General features: G+C 37.2%; 1 protein-coding gene across 1 annotated transcript in view; it reads left to right on the forward strand.

Annotated features, from left to right (window-relative positions):
- Nucleotides 1-3,182: 3,182 nt before the first annotated feature.
- LOC139716171 (phenolphthiocerol/phthiocerol polyketide synthase subunit C-like) overlaps nt 3,183-22,935 on the forward strand; it is a 40,393-nt gene continuing 20,640 nt past the window's right edge. Inside the window, exon 1 of the mRNA XM_071627732.1 lies at nt 3,183-3,254. Within this exon, the coding sequence (XP_071483833.1) occupies nt 3,183-3,254 (72 nt within the window). The remainder of the gene's footprint in view (nt 3,255-22,935) is intronic.

Consider the following 22,935-nt stretch of genomic DNA (forward strand, 5'->3'; position numbering starts at 1 on the left):
CCAACTTTCAAAGCAGTAGCGCTACCCTATAAAAATTTATATCACTTGAAAGCGAAGAGTGTGTACAAGGTTTTTTAGAAATGAAAACGGGACTCTACAGACACACTTAATCACACTATTCTGCCAAATAACGTTCCAGAAAAACGACTAAAAAGCACACCTTCCTACCCGTTTTATGATCCCAAATGTTAGCATAATGTAGCAGAAGACTTGCTCTTTCAACAGATATGAAAAAGTCAACATCGGCTCGGTTGACCCATTTCACCTATTTTCAGTCCTCACACAAAATCAGTGTGTGCGACTTTTTGTTCGTTTTGTGGTGCACGGTCACATATGCAAGGTTGAGCATCAGGGAAAATATGTGAAGATCATTAGTGGGGCAGATATGTGAAAAAGCTGCTCACATCCGGCGGAAAGTATGAAATTTTACATATATGGGTATTTTGAGGCGCTGATTTCAAAAATTGCCGGATCCAAGAGATCTGGCTAAGGGGTCGGCCGCCATTTTGAATTCCAATACGGCCGCCGTCAAAGATCCCTATCTTCAGTTCTGAATGACATTAGCCATTGGAATTTGATACATAAAAGCATGATGATATGATGACTTCAATAACATACTTATTTGATATGTCTGACAAGCTGCACGGCAGCCAATTTGAATTTTTTACAAAGTTGCCATGTTGGAGTGTTGAAAATCTCTGTCTCGGGTTTGTAAATGAGGCTACCTGATTGAGCGCGCGTTTGTAACTTATAGAGTGCGCGCTGCTGTATTTACATTGTGACGTCAGTGAAAGGTGCATTATGCTTCCTTTTTGCTGCACTTTTTGACATGCCCGTGAATGTTAGTCGTGATGTTTGTCTTCGTAGCCACATTGGAATTCAAAATAGCAGGCATTGCGTTTGTCAGACACATCACATCAGTTAACATTTTAACTCAGTGTGTTAAAATACCTGTTTACACCTAATTTCAGCGTCACTCACCACTTAGAAATCGAGATAGGGATTTTGAATATTTCGTCGAGGGGGCCACATTGGAATGCAAAATGGAGGCCATTCGATGTTTGTCGGACACTCCAAATCAATCTGTCATCAAATTCAATGTGTCAAAACGCTCATGTGTACCAAATCTTGGTGCAACAGGTCATTCAGAACTGAAGATATCTGATAGGGATCTTTGAATTTGTCTTGTAATGGCGGCCATATTGGAATTCAAAATGGCGGCCGACCCCGTGGTCAGATCTCTTGGATCCGGCAATATTTGAAATCAGCGCCCCAAAATACACCTATAAGCAAAATGTCATACTTTCCGCCGGAAGTGAGCATTTCGACCAATTTTTGCTACATATCTGCCCTACTACATGTTCTACTTGAGAAGTCAAGTCTATGTACATAAGGAAGCGCAGGGGCCCTAGTCACTTCCTCGTGGCACACAAGCAGATAGGGTCTTGGATGTTGAAGTGCAGCCATCTTGGACAACAGACTGACGATTATTGTCCAAGAATGATGAAATCCGTCCATATTGGTATGTCTCCGTGTATGCCAAGAGATGATAATTTGGTTAAAAGGTCTTGGTGTCAAACACTGTCGAAAGCTTTCTTGATGTCTAGAGCTAATCCTGACTTCCTGTTAAGAGTCTAAGGTGTCGTCCCACCATATGGGTGATACATGAAAGCATGCCAACAGTGAATCTTTTCCCCGAACCCAAATTGTTCATCGCTCAGAAGTTGTTGTCTTTCAAAATGTTTCCGAATTTGGTCGCCAATCATGCTCTCCATTACTTTTGAGATCATAGAAAATGGGGATGTGGGTCTGTAGTTGGATAGATCTTATTTGTCCCCCGCCCCCTTTCTTTTAGGCACAGCTACAACATGAACAATTTTCCGCTCTGGAGACATGGATTTGCCGTTCTAGGATATCTCGAAGAGCTTTGAAAGGACAGGTGCGAGCTCTGGCGCGCAGTTCTTAAGTACCGTGGCTGACATACCATCTAGACCAGTCGCAGTGGATATGTCATGATCACGGAGTTTCTAGAGGAGAACCCTATAGACCATAATCTGGTGGTAGAGAATTGATGGATTCATCAGTTTTTAAGTTCAACTTGGGAGGAACTTTGCCCTTGTCATTTGACGTCAAGATGAGCATTTCTAGCGTAGGTGTTGTTCAGGGAGCTCAGCTCTGTCTTCAGGATTATTGAAGATCTGTCCGCTATCACTTTTCACTTCTTTTGTTTGGCTATCAGATATAGATTTGACCGTTTCTACCATTGTTTACTTGTTGGCACACAAAGAGGTCCTGCTCCAGGTGATGTGAGAATTGAAAACGAGTGCTGGGTATGGTTACAGCTCGTTATTCCGAAGGTTCGATATTCTGAAGGCTCTTTATTCCTAAGATTCGTTATTCTGAAGGTTCGTTGTTCCGAATTTCAATTTCGGATTGACCAATCTTCGGAATAAAGAACCTTCGGAATAACGCCACAAATTTTCGGATTAACGAACCCTTTTTCATTTTCCGATTATCGAACCTGTAGGTATAGGGAATTTGCGTTTTTCGGATTAACGACCTTTCGGAATAACGAACCTTCGGAATAGCGAACCTTCGGAATAACGAACAACACCCGCTGGGTATAGTGCGCTGACATTAAGATTTAGATTTCATGTAAAGGACAAAGAGTTCATTTGTGCGGTTCTTTTGCCACCATTTGTAAGCCTTCTGTTTGGATTTGACAGCATCATGACATCTGCAAACGTACCATTGTTTATCCGAGTACTTGTGTTTGGTAGTTCTGGATGGTATTAAAGGTTCATAACATTGCCAATGTTGTCTTTCACACTGTTCAAAGCTGCAGTATCAGCACTATGTGCCTTTGAAAGGGAGGAATCAGCTTCAGATAGAAAAGAGGGCATACCATCCCAATCAGCTTTGTCGTACAACAAGATTTAGCGCTTGCTAGGTTTGCATGTAGCTTGAAATCTGTAGTTAGCTACTGTAAATTCATAACCGCACAGTGGTCAGAAGATGGGGGTGGGGGATGGGGGAGGGACAACTGATATTACATGATTTTCAGGGGAAGTAGTTAGGGGTAGGTCCAGTTCGGAACAGCTTCCGTCCCTTCCAATTCTAGTGGGGCCATCTACAAGGTGATGGAGGTTGTTGTTTGTAGCAAAGTCGAATGCAGATTCACCATGGACATCCGTCTTTGTGTTTCCTACCAACTCTTCATGGTGGGCATTGAGGTCACCCAGAACAACGGCCAGGTAAATAAATCTTCAGGCAGATTAATTTATGATGTAAGCTTTCATATTTTGTAGGCTTTCTTGTGGCAGTAAAGGCATCATTTGAGTACATCAAATACCACCTCAACTAGAATCGTCTGGTCGGTCGCGTCTGATAAAGGAGTAAGCAGGCGCAATAAAAAGAAATAAGATCGCCATCAATCGTGCTATTTTAGAAGGCTTCTGATACACAAAAAATATGAGGTCGGGATCAAAAAGAGTTCCCAGTTTGAGCAAAGAGCACGTATATTTGTGAAACATACAGTCAATTTATTCTGTTGCTGACCTGTGTCTAGATGGATGTCTCCGCAGACAAGTGATACAATCATAAGAGAAAACATAAGAACTAGGAGTTAAAAAAACATTTCCCACTTTTAATCCTTAATAATTCAAAAACTATATATCAGATAACACTGTCATTGATATGAGTGATAGCTGAATAGTGTACAATTATGTTGGAGGTGGTTTCAATACACTCAGCAAAAAAAAGAAAGTAAACACTTTTTCGAGATTATATTTCTCATACAATATTTGGCTAAAAGTTAATGTATTATACATCATATCAAAGATAATTTAATTGGCTATCAACCCGGTAGGTCAATAAAAAGGACAACTTTACGCATGAGTGAACACCTTTGTTTTTCTCTTCCAGGGCACAAAGTAAAAATTGCAAAACTAAGCAAGTTGTCATTCATGTGTAGGCGCTCTTCCATATAACAATGAGAACAAACAAAAAATTCCACACAAAAAGCAACATGAATTAACTTGCGAAAATAAACTTATGATCTCTATGATATCTTTAAAGCCCAAAAGATCAGGCTAAAAATAATGGAGGAAAATGAAGAGTCTTCTGTCAAAACTGAATTCAAATGAAATAAGAAACGAAGCAATAATTAACAAAAATGGCAGAAATTTTAGTTGTTTCTTTTTTGAAATTAGAAAATTGTCAATAATGTTTAGTTCTTGAATTTGTGTTATGAATTCTTTAAAGAAATGAAATGAAAAAAAAATCTGTTCATTTAACCATATTTATGCATATTACTCCCTATATCATTTGAAGTTTGAGTTGACAGAAAATTCTTATTTTCCCTCTTTACTTTCCAATTTTGTTTTTGTTGGAGGTTATAAAGAGATAAAGAGAAGAAAACCTTATATTTGCTATTTTATTCATGTCTCTCATTGTGTTAAACTGGTCTTTTGTTGCCATTGTTATCGTGAGGGGCATTTGCAATTAAAAGGCAACATGTCAATTCTTGCAATTTTTACTTTTGTGCTTTGGAGGACAAAAACGAATGTTTTCACCCATGCATAAGATTTCCTTTTGTATTAATCTACTAGCTTGATAGACAATTAAATGACCTTTAATATGGTATATAATACATTGGTTTTCATCAAAATCTTCTATGAAAAATATGAACTCGAAAATGTGTTTACTTTCTTTTTTTGCTGAGTGTATGAAAGCATAAATCAGTTTCATGAAATCCAGGATTAATTTCATACTTAAGTTCCAGATTTTGTTCTATTTTCAACCCTCAGTACAAAACTTTCACTTTGCACAGGGGTCAATGGGTGTGTATGGGAGTGTGTGGTTAACACCCTGACAATGGTAATGAACAATGGCCAGGGTTTGAATGCTTCATTATTCATTCATGAGAAAGTCCACTATCGCAACTAGTCTTTATTCAGCCTCTGGAAGTATCTGTGTAAAGTCACTTCACTGAGATGTCATTCTAATGGATTTTGAAGCAATCAAAGTATCGCGAAGTGATTTAAGTCATTCAAGGGGTAGGAATATTGATGTCCTTGATGATGACGATACTGACAATGATAGTGATAATGATGATGTAAATGATAGTGACGATTATGATGATAACGATAAGAATGATAATTATAACAACGATGTTGATGAGAAATGACGGTGATGTTAATGCTGCTGCTGCTAATGATGATGATAATCATGACAGTCACAGTTATGATAATGATGATGATGATAATGATAATAACGCCGATGTTTATGATATACATTTATACCTAACTGCCATATTTTGTATAAACACATTCGAAATTTATTACAATTTTCCATAATGCCCTAGTAACCAATGACCATAATTCACCCGTACCCTACCCGTCGTTCCCATAAGTTTCATTTAAGTAATCCAAGGCTTTTACTTGCTCAAAAGTCAATTAGACATCACGGTCCGGATACATGGAACACTCTTCCTGAGGAGTTGAAAGAGTGTGCCTCCTTGTTTTCATTCAAAGCAAACTTAAGGAAACATATTTTACTACAGTACACTTCAAATACGAATTAAGCACGAATAATTTATATGACTCATGTTGGTCTCCCGATAGCAGCATCGTAAGTCGCTCTCTCTTCCAGCAAACCAATTTTATTATTCTAAATTCCAGCCTATCTGCCCCTATGCACTTTCAAGCACTTGCACGCACATTCACTATACCATCACACATCAGAGTTTATTTTCCCCTGCTATCTTCGCAGCGGAACTTGTATTGTTACGAATTTAATACGTCCCTACCTTTTCCTCGGGCCGGCCATCTTTTCAAGCAATGCTTACAATGGCGGTCCTCTGTTTTATATTGTTATTGTAATCCCAGCTGCATAGACATGCATAATGTAATATAATATGTGACCCGCTACAACAAAATGGTCCTAAAGTCGCGTACGGTCGAAGCCGTGAAAATCGAGTTTGAAGTTAGAGCATCAAAATTGGTCAAAACTTACGATTTTCTGAATTTGGCATATTATTAGGGTCTGACATGTCTTCTATCATCTGTCGAAATTTTGAAGCAAAATGATGAAAGGAAAGACCAAATAATAGCGTTTTTCTGGGCCATGTTTTTTTGGCGTTTCAACGAAGCAGAAACTGGTTCGAACATTTGGATTGAGCGCCACACATAGGCTCCGCCCCTAACAACGACCAGAGTGATCTCATTGGTCAGTGTGCTGCTTGCCGCTAACCGAAGCGTGAAGCTCGCACACTGCCCAGTCGACTGGTGCGTGCGGGCGGGTTGCGCTACGCCTAGCCGCTTCTCCTGACATCCTGGTCACTGATTGGTCGGTGAGGAGACCGCCGACGCTGTGTTTGAATGAGCATTTCGGGGGTTGCTAGGGCTTAACTTCTATTGTCCGGAGGTGAATACTGACTTGCGTGTCTCTTGTTTGTGATTGCGTCGCAAGGAGAACTTTTAGGGCGCTTTTCTCGAAACAGTGATTTCCCAGACGTCTTGATATGCTCTTTTTTAAACATTGATATCTCCGCAGCCGATTATTTTTATAAGACGTGTTATATATCAATTCAAAGCAGAAAGATTAGGGAATTGTGTCATGCAATTTTCAAATAATCGACCTCGCCCAACTTTAGGATCATTTTGTTGTAGCGGGTCACATATCATTAATTTCCTTTTATATCGTTGTTTATGCAAGTCAAACGACTCTGTTTCAAACATACTTTGTATGTTTGCCATGTTCATGATTATGTAATTTGTGTATATATTGATTTGCAGAAAATAAAGTATCTATTAAACAAACAAAAGTGGTCGACCTTGTATTAGTCGATATATCTGCGTTCCTCTTGGCAACTTTCAGCTCTAAAACATGTTGGATTCCATAAACCTTTAAGAGATATTTGCTTTGTTGTTGTTTTTTACGCTATAGTGTACTAATGATATGAGAATAAAAATCATATCATTCTGAATGTGCAATTTTACGAACCGATGCCTGGAGGATTAAACAAGATTGTGTGTGTGTGTGTGAGGGGGGGGGGGGTTATCGGTAAAAAAAAAATACACCACCACAATAACAACACATGGAATGAATGAGTTGAAACAATCCTCTCTGCTGGCAGTAAAGCAGAAACATTTCTTCTACAATAGAGCATGTTAAATACACTAGTGATGATCTTCTTTCTCAGCAAAATTAACCTATAAAACGTACTTGATATCGAGTATACAACAAGCTTTGTGGAGAACATGTTTGCATATCACTTAATACAATTGGTGTCATTTTCTTTTTATACACTTTATGAGCTTTTTTCATTGGAAACCTTCAGCTCTAAAACATATTTGATGTTGGATTCCATAAACTTTAAGAGATATTTGTTTGGGTTTTTATTTTTACGCTATGATGTACTCATGATATGAGAATAAAAATCACTTCATTTTGAATGTGCAGTTCGCCGATCAGACACCTGGAGGATTAAACAAGAGGACTGGGGAGGATGTTCTCGGTGAAAAAGAAACACACACACAACAAGAGCAAAACATGGAGCGAATGAGTTTAAACAATCCTTTCTGCCGGCAGTTTACAAAAGCAGAAACATGTCTCCTTTAATAGAGCATGTTAAATACACTAGTGATGATCCTCTTTCTCAGCCAAATGCAGCTATAAAACGTGATTGATATAGAGTAAACAACGAGCCTTGTGGAGAATATGTTTGCATATTACACAATACAATTGGTGTCATTTTCTTTTTATACACTTTATGAGCTTTTTTTTATTGGCAACCTTCAGCTCTAAAACATATTTGATGTTGGATTCCATAAACTTTAAGAAATATTTGTTTGGGTTTTTATTTTTACGCTATGATGTACTCATGATATGAGAATAAAAATCACTTCATTTTGAATGTGCAGTTCGACGATCAGACACCTGGAGGATTAAACAAGAGGATTGGGGAGGATGTTCTCGGTGAAACACACACACACACACAACAAGAGCAAAACATTCAGCGAATAAGTTTAAATAATCCTTTCTGCCGGCAGTAAAGCAGAGATGTGTCTCCTTTAATAGAGCATGTTAAATACACTAGTGATGATCCTCTTTCTCAGCCAAATGCAGCTATTAAACGTGATTGATGTAGAGTAAACAACGAGCCTTGTGGAGAATATATTTGCATTATTACACAATGTATTTTTGCAGGTAACCGTTCTGTGCTCAGACACTTATCGTTTGAATTGTCAGGCGTTTTCCTCAGTATTCTATCCAAACTTGACTTAGTTCTGTATAGAGTCAACAAGCCCACTCAGGTACCATTTCTGTGTCTCAGTCCAAAATGAAAAACGTAGTGACAAATTAAGGATTAGGATAATTAGGTTATCTCTATCCATTGACAATGAATTTCCAGACATCTGTGCCAATCAGCGAACGAAGCGTGTCGCGGTTTGATAGCATAGTTATTTCAACGCTAAGGTGGACGTCGATAGAGAATCTTGATTCAGTAAAATTTTAGCTCCACGTTTCCAAGGAATCTGAAGAGAAATAACAAAATAATTGTTATGAAACGTACTGCATTTATCCAAATATTCTGTTGGTCATAATTTATGAATGATGATCAGGTTATTATATCAAAACAAGTCAACATGCATTCTCAGTGCATATATATATTAGATGCATTTATGTTTAGTGTTTGAATTCTTCGAATATATACATTTACGTTCAAGAAAACCATTTGAAGTATTAACGACATGATGAATGAATTCGGGCACATTAAAGATGATTTTTTTTCTTCCTGGCGAAAGCGATGTCCCGATGGCATGAAAAATATTGATCGATTCTCCACATCCATTTCTACATCTTGGTTTGCTGGTTGTTTATTGCAAATGTTTGATGATAACATAAATGATAACATCATAAAAAAAAAAGAGGAACAGCGGCAGCAAAACCTTAGCGTGCATCAACTTCAAGGTTCATTTTTCTCTTTTTCTGTTTTTGCCAAACGAGGGTATTTGTGGAAGATTTCAATACAATATGGGGTTATAGTCTGGTGAGGGTCATCCATGTGGTTAATGAGGATGAATAGAATCTGCCATTTCTCCCTTATTTGTGCATCTCAATCCATGAGGAGGGATGGCGGGAACAGAAAGGGAAAAACCCATCAAGGTATTGTTCGTAATGACATCAAGCCGCCTGTGCATCAATATACGCGCATTCAGTTCTCCATTATCTGCCGCTCATTTATTTCTCCATCTCGGTGAAGGTGACTCTGAACACATATACGATATAGCGCAGGCACGATATTTAAAGGGAGAACCCCTGCTGAAACATGTTCCTCTATTCCTTGGCAATGCCTGTACTCGTGTTGCGAAATATTGCCATGGCAACATCTGTGCTTGTTTGTTTGTTACTTTGCTGTGTACTTCCTATTGCCTCTTCAAACAGCACGCTATGCTATTCTCATATTACATGTACTCTTTGTGTGTGTGTATAATGTTACCAAAACACTTATTGTATTGCAAAAAGATGAATTAAAGCTGTAGTTGTTCTGTACCATCACGCGTTTGTACGATTACTGTAAATGTAAGCTAACATAACAAGAGTCCATTAACACAATTATACTTTGAATTACTAATCCTTTGTTTCTTCATTTCTGTAAAGTCAAGAGATACAGATAGGTTACCCCTTTCAACAGTTAACTCTTTTGACATTCAGAACACTCAATCGCCGGAATAAAGACTATACTAATGTTCAATGCAACAATGAAACTGTCATCTTAAAGGTATATTTTACCATAATTTATTCCCTTGTAGACACTTTCATTGCTATTATTGATTGGTGTATACCAGCTATCACCATAATACAATACCTCTCATGCATCAAGAACGAATTCCCTTTATAGTCCCATTTAATCTTTATTGTCTTCTTTTCACATTGTTTCACTCCCTCTCTCTCTCTCTTCCTCTTTCTTCTTTTATCTCATAACTGAACTGAACTAAATTGAAATAAAATGAACTGCGCAATACATCTGAGAGCTTGGGGGGTCAACAGGAATCATGAAATATAATAAAAGGCATGGATAAAACATAAAGCACTGTACTGCGCGGTTACTTTTCGAACATAACTGACATTGTATCCCAAATTATGAATGAATGAGACCTTCGGAAGAGCATTAGAGGAAATTGCATGAGTGAAAAGGAAGAGAAAGAGAGTGAGAGGGAGGGGAGACATAGAGTGAGCAACGGGGGGGGGGGTAATTGAGAGTGGGCACTGTACGCTTTTGAACTTTTGAATTTTGCTTTGTGGCGCCCATTGTCTGCTTGGTCGTCATTCAACGATGCGTCGTCTCTTACCCACATGCGAGAGCGGTCGCATGACTACAATACAAATTAGACACGATTAATTAGCTATCTGCATACACAGTTACTCTTGCCACCTATGAAGTCGCAACACGACACCTCAGCTAATTCGCTTGTGGCGAAGGTTGATCTTGGTATCAGACCGTCCGAAGGGATGATGAGGATGATGCGAATAATAACACACACACACAAGAGACATTACAGTTTGACCCTGTAATTGAACATGTTTCTCGAAGGAAATTAAGATTTGATACTTAAAGTGCATGTGTTGTAAGTCCCAACGTAATGTTTTTGTCGTTGTTTAATTGCATACAAGTGTGACCGTGCATCACGAAACCAACGAAAGTCGCACGCACTGATTTTGTGTGAGGACTGAAAATAGGTGAGGTGGTCAACGTAGCCATTCTTGAGTTCTTCATATTTTCTGAAAGAGCAAGTCTTCTATATTATGCTAAAGTTTGGAATCTTAAAACAAACGGGAAATTGTGTTTTTAACAGGTTTTCGCGAACACCTTTTTTTTTTGTAAAATAGTGGTGTCTCCTTTTCATTTCTTATAAACCCTGCACAAACTCTTCACTTTCAATGCCTTCAGAAAAAATGATGCTACTGATTGAAAGTGGAAATTAATCATGGATCGCATGAGTTAATAAAGTATATTCAATTTCAGTTCAATCTGGTGTAATCCCGTCATTGTTTTTGCACCGATGGTTTACATAATGTTTGGGTTGTTGTTGTCGGGTTTTTTTTTTTTTTGCCCCATTCATCGCACGGATAGCACGGTTTGATCACAAGATTAAGCGTTTGAATATACCTTGTACTTTAGTGCCTATTTTCTCAGTCCACATTTTCCGGAGTGTGTGTGGTTTTTTTTTTTTTTAGCTATGCTTAGATAGGGTAGGAGAGTACATTTGAATTGAGTTATACAGTCATCATTTTGAAGCTTAGAGTCTGCTCTTTCAGAATCTGTTCTTAATTAAAAACCCATGTCTTGCGACTTTTGTCGGTTTTGTGATGCATGGTCACAAATGGAGTTGTATTATTATTTTTTTTTTATAATGTGAATTATCACTCAATTGATACAATGGCAATATCTCCTGGACTTTTGCCTACCACCCACCAGCAAAGAAAAGTCAACCAGGTAAGAGAACACTGAAAAATGTTGTGTCAGAATCTTACGTTTACAAATACATCAGCACCCATCGCTGGGGATTGGGAGCTTTGTGTGCTCAGAAATTGCTGTGTTTTGATATGATAGAAATGGTCTTGTTTTCCACCTGCAATTTCTGCAAAAATCGTTGCCGTAACAGCTATCATAGAGGGAATGTGTCTCCCGATGACCAAGATTTTGATTGCAAACAAAATCTTCAAATTCATGAAATTCTTCCGTCGAGATAATTCCATTGCAACTGATTGGCAAATTGCCCTACATCGACGTAAATAAGCACTAAATTCATGGCCTTTTCCGCATTTTTTTTTTCTAGGTGTGGGGGGGGGGATGGGGAGGCCAATGGGGGGGGGGGGGCTGGTGGGGGTGTTATGGATGAGTGAGGTCCTAACCTTTATAGTGGGGCAGACACGTAGCAAAAATTTGTCGAGATGCTCTCATTAGGAGGAATGTATGAATTTTTGCATATAGGGGTATTTTGGGGCGCTGATTTAAAAAAAAAAAATCGCCGGATCCAAGAGATCTGACCATGGGGTCAGCGCCATTTTGAGTTCCAATATGGCCGCCATCACAAAACATATTCTAAATGACTTATGGCACCAAAAATTCGTACACTAGTGCCTTATGACATGCTAAATGTGATGACAGATGAATTTAAAGTGTCTGGGAAACATAAAATGGCCGCCATTTTGAATTCCAAGATGGCCGCCGCGACGAAAAGGTCAAAATCACTATCTTAAGTTCTAAGTGATAAGTGACGCCGAAATTAGCTGCAAACAGGTATTTTAACACGATGAGTTAAAAAATAGAATAATGTGATTTGTTTGACAAACGCAACGCCCGCTATTTTAATTTCCAATTTGGCTGCCAAGACAAGCATCATGACTAACATTCACGGGCAGCGGTGAGCGATTGCCAAAAAGTGCAGCAAAAATAAAGCATAATACACCTTTCACTGACGTCACAATGTAAATACAACTTTTGGAAGCTTTTGGAAGCTTTTGGAAACTTACAAGTTCAGGCCGGGTTAATGATCCCCCTTTGCCATCATGGTCTCTTTGTGTCTTGACTAAAAGCGTTCCCTGTTGATGATTTTTCGCTCCTCGTTAGTGCGCATGCGTTGCTGTGGCAGCAGCTTTCAGTGGGAGGAGCGAAGAACACCCTGGACTCTCGCACGCCCATGGTGTACCAAAGGCTACCTTTTTCTTTTGTTTATGTTGTCCCTGCTCCGACCAATCAGAGGCTAACAACTGGCAGACAAAGTAAAACATCTGACCACATCAGATACATGGGGGGGGGGGGCAAAATGGGCGTGGAGAAATACACCGGTCATGAAGTTCTCTAAAGGGAGGGATATTTCAGATAAAAGGCAGTGCAGCATCAGTTTGAAACTCATCTTCCGTCACTTCGAAGTTTCATTTTGTCTGTGCGGGACCAGAGCTGCAGCTGCGCCTGACCGAAGGGTGAGTGTAGGCTACTTTTAGTGTCAAAGATTCATTCTTAGGTATAAACTGTTTGTTAGCCTGTAATGTTCTTCCAAGAACAAGACGAACATGAAGACAAAGAAAACCGGTTTTACGGCAGTTACCCCCTGGACAATTAGCCTAGATCCTTCCCTTGACCCTAGCTTTAATCCTAATCCTGAACCTAATAATAACCCTATCCCAAACTTTATACTCTAAAACCTAACCCTAACCCTAATCTTTACTATTAGACTAACCTTACCACTTACCAGTATTAAGTCGGGGGTAATATTGTTCTGGGGGGGGGGGGGGGGGGGAGGGGGGCTAATCACCCTGATACGAAAACACCCAACCTGTACTATTTCTGCTGCTTCGTAAATATACCTCGTAATTATTCCACATTCTGAGCAGGTTTTGCATTCGCCGTTCCATTTCTTCACGTAAATTGCCAGCTTGTGAGAATGCATTTACGAGTTATTACGAGGTAAATGAAACGAATGAATTTTGATGTAAGTTTACATCTTTCATTGCCATCTCTTAAGGTACCAAAACAGTTACGTTCTACATTGTTTTGTGTGTCTAATGTGTGGGTGTATGTCTGTGTGCATTACATACTTACTGTGGTATGTAAAAAACACATACAAACAAACACACTTTAGAGTTGTCAGCTACAGAGGGCAGCATGGCAGCACGGGTTGACGCTGGTATAGGGATGTCAGTAATCTTAAAAAAAAAAAGTGAATAATGGCAACACTTTGGGAAAAAGCAATAAAAGCTTTTAAACACGAGTCGCGGAGAGGAATCACCTGCTGGTTAGTCTATAGTTCGACAGGAGTTAGACTCACATCTGGTCATCTCTATTCAGTTCAGACTTCCATTACTAGCAGAAGATGATGCAGCAGCTGATATAAGATTAATCAGTTTCGAACGTCACTCATATATTCGATGAACATGTCCTTGCCATTATTTTAGAATTCAACGTTGGCACTTCATTTTGTCGCCCTTTGTCTTTTAATAGGGCATTCGCTCCTTCCTTATCGGTCTGCCTTGGAAGCTTCTGCGCCCTGTCGGTCATGACTGATTCAACTCTCGCAAAACTCAGCAAAGAGGGTTGCTGGTTTCTTTGAAATGTTGATCCTGTTGTTTCAGTAGACTAACCACGAACACAAGTAAGTGTCCCACACTGCTTTGCCGTCAAAGTCTCTTTTGCATTAAGTTACGTTAAAATGAGTGCAATGATGACGGCCATTGTTTGTGTGCTTGTTTGTTCGTGAATGTGTGTGCATGTATGCGTGTGTGTGAAGTGCAGTCTTCAGATATGTATCAGACGAGAGACTAAGACTGTTGCTTACATCTGAAATAAAAAAGAAAAAATGCATTCCATATATTAATCAGGAATCGTAAAGTAAGAAAAAAAAAACATGATGATAATGATAAAAATAGTAATAATAATGACAGTAATAAAAGTAGAGGATGGTGATGACATAAAGAAGAAGAACAATAATAATTATAGTGATAATAATGATAGCGATAATAATAATAGTAATAATGATAGCAATAAAAACAATAAATGTGCGGTTCATTCTAAAGTCTGACTATTCTAAAAGTCTGACATGTTGCCACTTTGTTATATGATGACCTTTGTCAGCCCTTGTATTATATGTGACCCTGCACCTCAAAACAAACAAAAAGTCGCCAGACATGAATTTTTAGTTAAGACCATATTCTGAAAGAGCAGACTTTAAGCTTTAAAATGATGTATAACTCAAATCAAATGGACTCTCCTAACCTATCTAGATATTGGAAAGAAAGCACAAACTCAGGAAAAGTGTGAACTGAGAAAAGAGGCGCTGAAGTACATTGTCTAATTAAGCGCTTAATCTTTACCAAACCGTGCTGGCTGCGCGATGAATGGGACAAAAAACAGGAAGTAAACCACCAGGGTAGCAACAATGAAGGGATTATCAGATTAAACTGAAATTAAGCATGCCTCATTAACACATTCTTTCCATAATTAATGCCAACTTTCAAAGCAGTAGCTCTATCCTTTCAAAAGTTATTAGAGTTGAAAGTGAAGATTGTGGACAAGATTTTTCAGAAATGAAAAAGGGATTCTAAAGACACACCAAATCACACTTTTCGACCAAAAAAGTTCGAGGTAAACTGCTAAAAAAACACACTTTCCTGCCCGTTTTATGATACCAAATTTTAGCATAATGTAAAAGAAGACCCGCTCTTTCAGAAAATATGAAAAAGTCAAGTTCGGCTAGGTTGACCCATTTCACTTATTTTCAGTCCTCACGCAAAATCAGTGTGTGCGACTTTATGTTCGTTTTGAGGTGCACGGTCACATATGTGACCCTGCACCACAAAGCAAACAAAAAGTCGCCAGACATGAAATTTTAGTTAAGAGCATATTCTGAAAGGGCAGACTTATAGCTTTAAAATGATGTATAACTCAAAGTAAACAGACTCTCCTAACCTATCTAAATATAGGAAAGGAAGCACACACTCAGGAAAAGTGTGAAGTGAGAAAAGTGGCTCTGAAGTACAGTGTCTATTCAAGCGCTTAATCTTTACCAAGCCGTGCTATATAGCTGTACGATGATTGGGACAAAAAACAGAATGTAAACCGCCGGAGTAACAACAATGAAGGGATTATCAGATCAAACTGAAATTAAGCATGCCTTATTAACACACTCTGTCCTTAATCAATGCAAACTTTTAAAGCAGCAACATCATCCTTTCAAAGGTTATTGGAGTTGAAAGTGGTGAGTGTGTACAAGGTTTTTAAGAAAGGAAAAGAGAACTCTGAAGACACACTTTGACAATAATCACACTATTCTGCCAAAAAAACGTTCGAGATAAAATGCTAGAAAACACACTTTCCTGCCCGTTTTATGATCCCAAATGTTAACATAATGTAGAAAAAGACGTGCTCTTCCAGAAAATATGAAAAAGTCAAAATCGGCTTGGTTGACCCATTTCACCTATTTTCAGTCCTCACACAAAATCAGTGTGTGCGACTTAATGTGTTAATGTTATATTTCATCTTTTTTAAACTGTATATGTGACCGTGCACCTCAAAACGAACATAAAGTCGCACACACTAATTTTGCGTGAGGACTGAAAATATATAAGTGAAATGGGTCAACCTAGCCGAACTTGACTTTTTCATATTTTTTGAAAGAGCGGGTCTTCTTTTACATCATGCTAAAATTTGGTATCATAAAACGGGCAGGAAAGGGTGTTTATTTTTAGCAGTTTATCTCGAACATTTTTGGTAGAATAGAGTGATTAGGTGTGTCTTTAAAATCCCTTTTTCATTACCTTTAATATTGTATATAATAAATTAGCTTTCAACTAAATGTTTTATGAAAAATGTATACTTGTAAAAGAGTTCACTTTCTTTCTTTTTTGTTGCTGAGTGTAAATATATATGAATATACATATATATGCATGTAATATATATATATATATATATATATATATATATATATTCGGAGTATAAAAAAAAGTAATCCAACGTTAAGAGCGCTACTGTTTCATAACTGTCAACTATGGAAAGCGCATTGTTGGTTGTGGAAAAAATATGTTGTTCTCTTGTTCATAAATGTTATGCATAACTGAGCACTGTAGCTTCAACGAAAACAATGACAAATTGCATTATTTTCAAGTTTGAACGTTATCACAAAGAAACACTGAATGACTTCCTGAAATGAATGAGATTTTTCAATAAAAGTGGTCAAATAAACAGGCTAGCCGTGTACGACTTTGGGTTTGTGTTTAGGGTTTTCCTTCAACCTTTTATTATCTATAACCTTTAACTAGCCGCCTGTCTGATAACCTGGTCAGTCCCACAAAGGCCAGCCAACACAATCCATTAATGTTTTCTCTGTTCATATTAAAGATATTGGTTTCGCTGCGAGTTATGTGTTGAATATGAAAAGAGAAATGGATGTCTTTAAATTTGTTACAGTGACCAGGTTATCCGACAGGTGGCCATGTTGAAGGTAATGGATCGTAAAAAAGTAAATGAAAAACCTAAACACAAACAAACCTGCAGTGCTGCAAGCTGGCCTCTTTATTTGACCACTTTCATTGACACATAATGTATCATCTCTATTAATGATTAACCCGTTCCATACTGAATTCTTAAATCTCCAAAGACTTAACACACAGGTAACCAAGTTCCCGTTGGAAATGGGTTAAGGGTGGGATATTTTAACAACATAGGAAATTGAAATTTTACGCAGTTTTTCTTTGACACCATTTTGGTAGAATGGTTGGACTATTCACGCCTAAGAGACGCCTTTAATTGTTTAACAGCCTTACACACACTTCAGTTTGAATACAAATAACTTTTGAACTTATAGTAATACGGCTTGTAGTCACGCACATACAAATTGAATGTGCCAGATTTCAATTTGATTAAAATATTCCTTTCACTGCATGCTTGCCAGCGAGTTTTACATTCTATCCTTTATAGTCCCAATCACTGCACGGAGTTCCACGTGGTGAAATGGAGTGCACTTGAATAGACCCTAAACGTCAATTCCTGTTCTCTCAATATAAAACCTTTTTTTTTGTTTTTTCGAGAATGTGTACCCTTTTTTATTCAAAAAGATAGGAAAAGTCCATTTGTATTGCGAAATATACCACTTTTAAATCTAGGAGTCTACTAATTCAGAATATGCTCTTCACACGACTAAAAAGACATGTCTGGTGACTTTTCGGTGGCATTGTGATGTAGGGTCACGATCATACAGGTCAATGACGTATACAAGTGATTCAACTTGTGTATGAAACTACCACTCTAATTGTTATTGAAGTTCCTTTAATTCCCTGATTCTTTCTTCCGTTTTCATGATAACGGATCACTTTTAAAAACATCTATTTCCAATTATACATTACTAAAATGTAATGACGAAAGATGACGATGGCGAATTAGTCACTGAATTTCGATTAAAGACGTAATCATTCTCTGAAGTCTTCTCCCCTTGCCATGGTAGCGAATTACTTTTTGAAAGAAAAATCTAATTTACGAAGTATAAATGAAATAAAATTGATTACATTTATAAATTTAGAATCACTCATCTACTTGCATGTAGACCCTCGTTATTGAATGTCATGGAAGGACATGGTAACACTAGAATTCCAGAACTATCCATTATGATCAATTCAAAACAATGTACAAGCAAAACGAATGTTTTTTTTTCTAGGGCCTACACACACATATGTGACCGTGCACCACAAAACGAACAAAAAGTCGCACACAGAGATTTCGCGTGAGGACTGAAAACAAATGAAATGGGTCAACTTAACCAATCTTGAGCTGTTCATATTTTCTGAAAGAACAAGTCTTTTTCTATATCATATCAACAGGAACTTGCGTTTTCAGCAGTTTTTCTCGAACACTTTTTGGTGGAATAGTGTCATTAGTTGTTTTTCATACAACCCTCTTCCCATTTCTAAAAAAACCCTGCCCATTCACTTCAATTTCAACTCCAATTATATTGGAGAGAATGATGCTACTGCATTGACAGTTGGCATTAATCACGTACAGAATGTGCTAATAACGAACGCTTAATTTCAACTTAAACTAGTAATCCCTTCGTTGTTGTTGCTCCAGTGGTCAACGTCCTGCGTTTTCATTTAGTTCAATTCATCCCGCAGCTCGCATATCTTGGTAAAGATTAAGCGCTTAAATGCACCCTGTACTTCAGAGCCTGTTTTCTCAGTTCACACTTTCTAGAGTGCGTCCTTTCATTCAAACATTTAGATAAGTTTGGAGAGTCCATTTGAATTGAGATATAGATTATATTAAAGCTTAGAGTCTGCTCTCTCAGAATCTACTCTAAACTAAAAATCCATGTCTGGCGACTTGTTTTTTGTTTTGAAATGCGGGGTCACATATAAACACACTAACCCACCCACACATACGCATATCATGTATTGTATATACAATATATAAGCGCGTGTGTGTATGTGTTTGGGTCAGATCATGCGAGATAAGATAGCTGCTATGGTAACGTTATCGTGGGAAACGTTTTGGTAGAAATGCTTATTGGCTTAGGAATCAATAAAAACTGCATGTGCAAAAGTATTTGTAAACGTAACCCTTCTCGGACACAATAGCATACAATGCATTCTTTGTTGCATCGAAATGGCTTTACCATGCTTATTTTGTGTGTTTGCTGGTGAAGTGGCGACAGGACAGGTAAAATTTTCAGAAATATTGCCATGTCAGTAGATCCATTCAAGGACAAGTTCACCTTCATATATATGCAAATTAAGAGAACGCAGTAAAAAAAAAAGAGAGAATGTTTGGGGAATTTGTGACTTTCCGTTCAAAAATTATGTTTGTTTATTTGTTTTTCAAGTTCCAGTGCCGCCATCGTTCGATGAGAAGACAACTATAGCTTGCGATGACACCTATGTATTAGGATATTCAAGTTGTTAATTCAATCATATTTCATTTTTTGAAAAGAACATCGACATTTCACTTACCTTGGTATCAGACAATAAGGTTTCATATTAAAGCAAACCGTAATAAAGTAATTGCGGACCTTGTAGTAATTACACGATGCCATTAAAACTGTAGTGAAGAAAAATGAAATAACAATATGCAAATTTCGAAAGAAAAACATGAATAGTGGCATTTTTTCAAGATTTTTTTTTTCTGCTTAAATTATCTTGAACTTCTTTTTTGATCTTTCTACGCATATAACATCATAATCTGTAGTCTATTTTCATCCACCAGTGATTGGGAAGAAACTTTACATATTCATAACTTTTGAACGGATTGTCTGGTTTTCCTCAAAGTTTCAGTGATGTGTTCTACTAATAGTACTGCATTCTCTCGATTCATATGTGTATGAAGGTGATCTTTCTTTCGATTATTGCAACTCTTGAAGAAAACATGTCCTCATGCAAAATTTATCAAAAACAAAAAGCATACTTCTCTACATTTTAAATTAGATTCCTTTCAGGCAAATTATTGATTGTCATACAAACTCTAGTGATCAAAGAATTAAGAGAGAGAGAGTTAAAAGTTATCAAATTTATTGAAGATTTCACATTTTATAAGGGAATTTATTATGATTTTTATTTTTTCGGCCATTTTGAATAGGCTACTTAAAAATCCTTGTAGGGATGCAAGAGATGCATCGTCCAAATGCGGATCAACCACTCACAAAATAAGGCAAACCCATATTTTTGTTTCTTTTTCAAATTCCCAGTTTATTCAAAAAGGAATGTGAGATTTTGGTTGCTATATTGGCGGTCATTTTAATAGATTCAACAGGTTCGAGGTCATCACCATCGAAATTATAGAGTTAATCCATCGTAGGCCAAGAGCATTAGGTTTAAAGGGATGGTATGGTATTGGTGGAGATGAGGATGGGGCATTTAAATGTTTGCAAGATACCTACATGTGTAGAAATCACTTATGAAAAATAATATTGAGCATTAAGAGGAATGCAAAGTTTATTTGATGAAAATTGCCTTTGGAATGACAGAGACATCCAAAAACAAAGTAAAACAAAGCGATGTAATAAAATTGATCCGTTTTGAATATCTCAGCCATTTTAAAACCAATTTTCACCAAATAAACGTTGAATTCCTTTTGAAATTACATGTTCTTTCACATTTCATTACAGGTTTCTTATTAGCTCACCTAAAAAAGCTAGAAACCTGAAGTTAGGTCTCAACCAAAACTACACGATCTTTTTGATCTGGAAATTTCTCGTTACAGGCTGTTTTTTTTTTTCTTCCTCTTCAAGAAAAACATGCGTACAATAACTTAGTGAAAATCATAGATTTGTCATGCAATAATACATCAAAGCAAAGCTTGGCATTTTCTCTACAACTTTACTCACTATTTGCCTCAGCTCAACAGAAATCTAAAGAAGTTAATGAGACTTGAAAAAACAGAGTGTTTCCTTAAAGCATGAAACCGTTAGTGTCTCAGAATAATGTGGCACAAAGGGGGTTTCCACCATAGCACATGGAGAGTTAATAAATCCTCCTTGGACATTTTTCGGATACCAACGTGGTGTTCAAAATTGTCGCCATTTCATTTTTTCTTAAAACTTTGCAAGTAGGTAACCATATTATCTGACAAAAAAAAGTCAGTTTTCGAAATGGCTAATATATATATTGAAAAGTAAAACAAATACACCCTAATAAAAGTTGGGTCCTATCTTCGATTGTAAATACTTTCATTTGGTAATCTTAGCCATTTCAAGTAATTTGAATTCCTCCTGGAATTTGTATATTCTTTCTTATTTCTTAAGAGTTTTCTCATTATCTTAAGTAATCATCATCAAAACAATTGGAAACCTGAAGCCCTTATTGCGTACATACCTCCATGAACAAGTGGACACTATTCCTTAGTACCTACCGGCAATAGGAAATATCTTTACTTTTGTGTGCCCTAACCTTCATGTTGTCTCCATTTATTTCATTTTCATTTTGTGTAACATGTACAGTACGGTGATCCTTTATTATGTTCATTCTTGTTTTTGTTTCAAGTTTGTAATGTTTATGATTACGCATCGTATATTCTTTGCCTGGTCTAATAAATGAATAAATACTTAGATAAATATGTAAATGAATAATAATATTAAAGGGGTCGAACAGTTTTGGTTGAGACCTAATTTCAGGTTTCTAACATTGTTTGGTGAGATAATGAGAAACCTCTTATGAAATATGAAAGAGCAAGTAATTATATGTAGGAATTCAACATTTATTTGATGAAAATTGGTTTTGACAAGGCTTTATTACAATCGCTTTGTTTTACTTTGTTTTTGGATGTTTCAGTCACTCCAAACCTGATTTTCATCAAATAAACTTTGAAATCCTCTTAAAATGGTATGCTCTGTACTATATCATAAGTATTTTCTTGGTATCTTGCAAAAAGTTAAAAGCCCAATTCTCATCCCCACCAATATTGTACCATCCCTTTAATAATAATGGTAATAACAGTTATAATAAAAATAACAATAATACAGATGACAATGATAATTACAACAATAATAGTAGTAGTAATACTAATAATGATAATAATAATAATAACAACAATAATAATAATAATAATAAAAATAATAAATAACAACAATAATACTAATACAGTTTGCTGATGGCCGAGAGGCAGAAGACTCCTCTCCTGGTGGCGGGGGAGGGAGAGGGTTTGGGAAAGTGCCTAAGTAAAGGAGACGTTATGAAGTTTCTGTACAATCAGAGGTTAAAAGCTTTCATGGTAGCTGGTGACATGAGCAAGTTAACTGATTCGTGTGGTTTCAAATTTGTTTATGGCACATCCTAATGAAGAGGTGTCAATTTGGGCCTAATTTCAAATTTTCATCATCTTCTTTGAGACGCCTGTTTAAATTTGTCACCTAACTTTCGCAATCAGGGGTGATGGAATAATGTAGTTGTGCAAATATGCACCTTACCCCAAATCCCCTCGGGATCCTCTGGGGACTGTATACACGCCCCCAAACTATGTTTAGAGAACAACGATAAAACCATAACATCTTAGATGAAATATACAAATACTATGAGCTAATACTTTAGTGTGTGTTCTTTCAAGTTTGTTATGTCGGATCCAGGGGTTGCACCATAAAGAGCTTCATTTCATATTTAGATATTTTCTTTGAATATGCGTTGTCGAATTTTCTGCAAACTTGGCAGGTATTATCGCCATTGTCACACAAACAGACACCATGCACTAATGGGGACCTATCTCCCACTTCCTTTGTCTATATCAAAGGGCTTTTCACTATCATCTACTGATCTAGTGCTGAATAATTCACATCTGCCTACCCAATAAAACAAAATCAACCAATATAAAACGAGTAAACTAAACAACAAATTGAAATTGGTTATGTCGATTTCAGTAGTTTTGCGAAGAACAATTTAATCTCTGAGGATATCTCA

Source organism: Diadema antillarum, unplaced genomic scaffold (assembly GCF_040938485.1).
Source record: "Diadema antillarum isolate AM-2024a unplaced genomic scaffold, OU_Dant_1.0 scf00000062, whole genome shotgun sequence".
Classification (NCBI taxonomy): Eukaryota; Metazoa; Echinodermata; class Echinoidea; order Diadematoida; family Diadematidae; genus Diadema; species Diadema antillarum.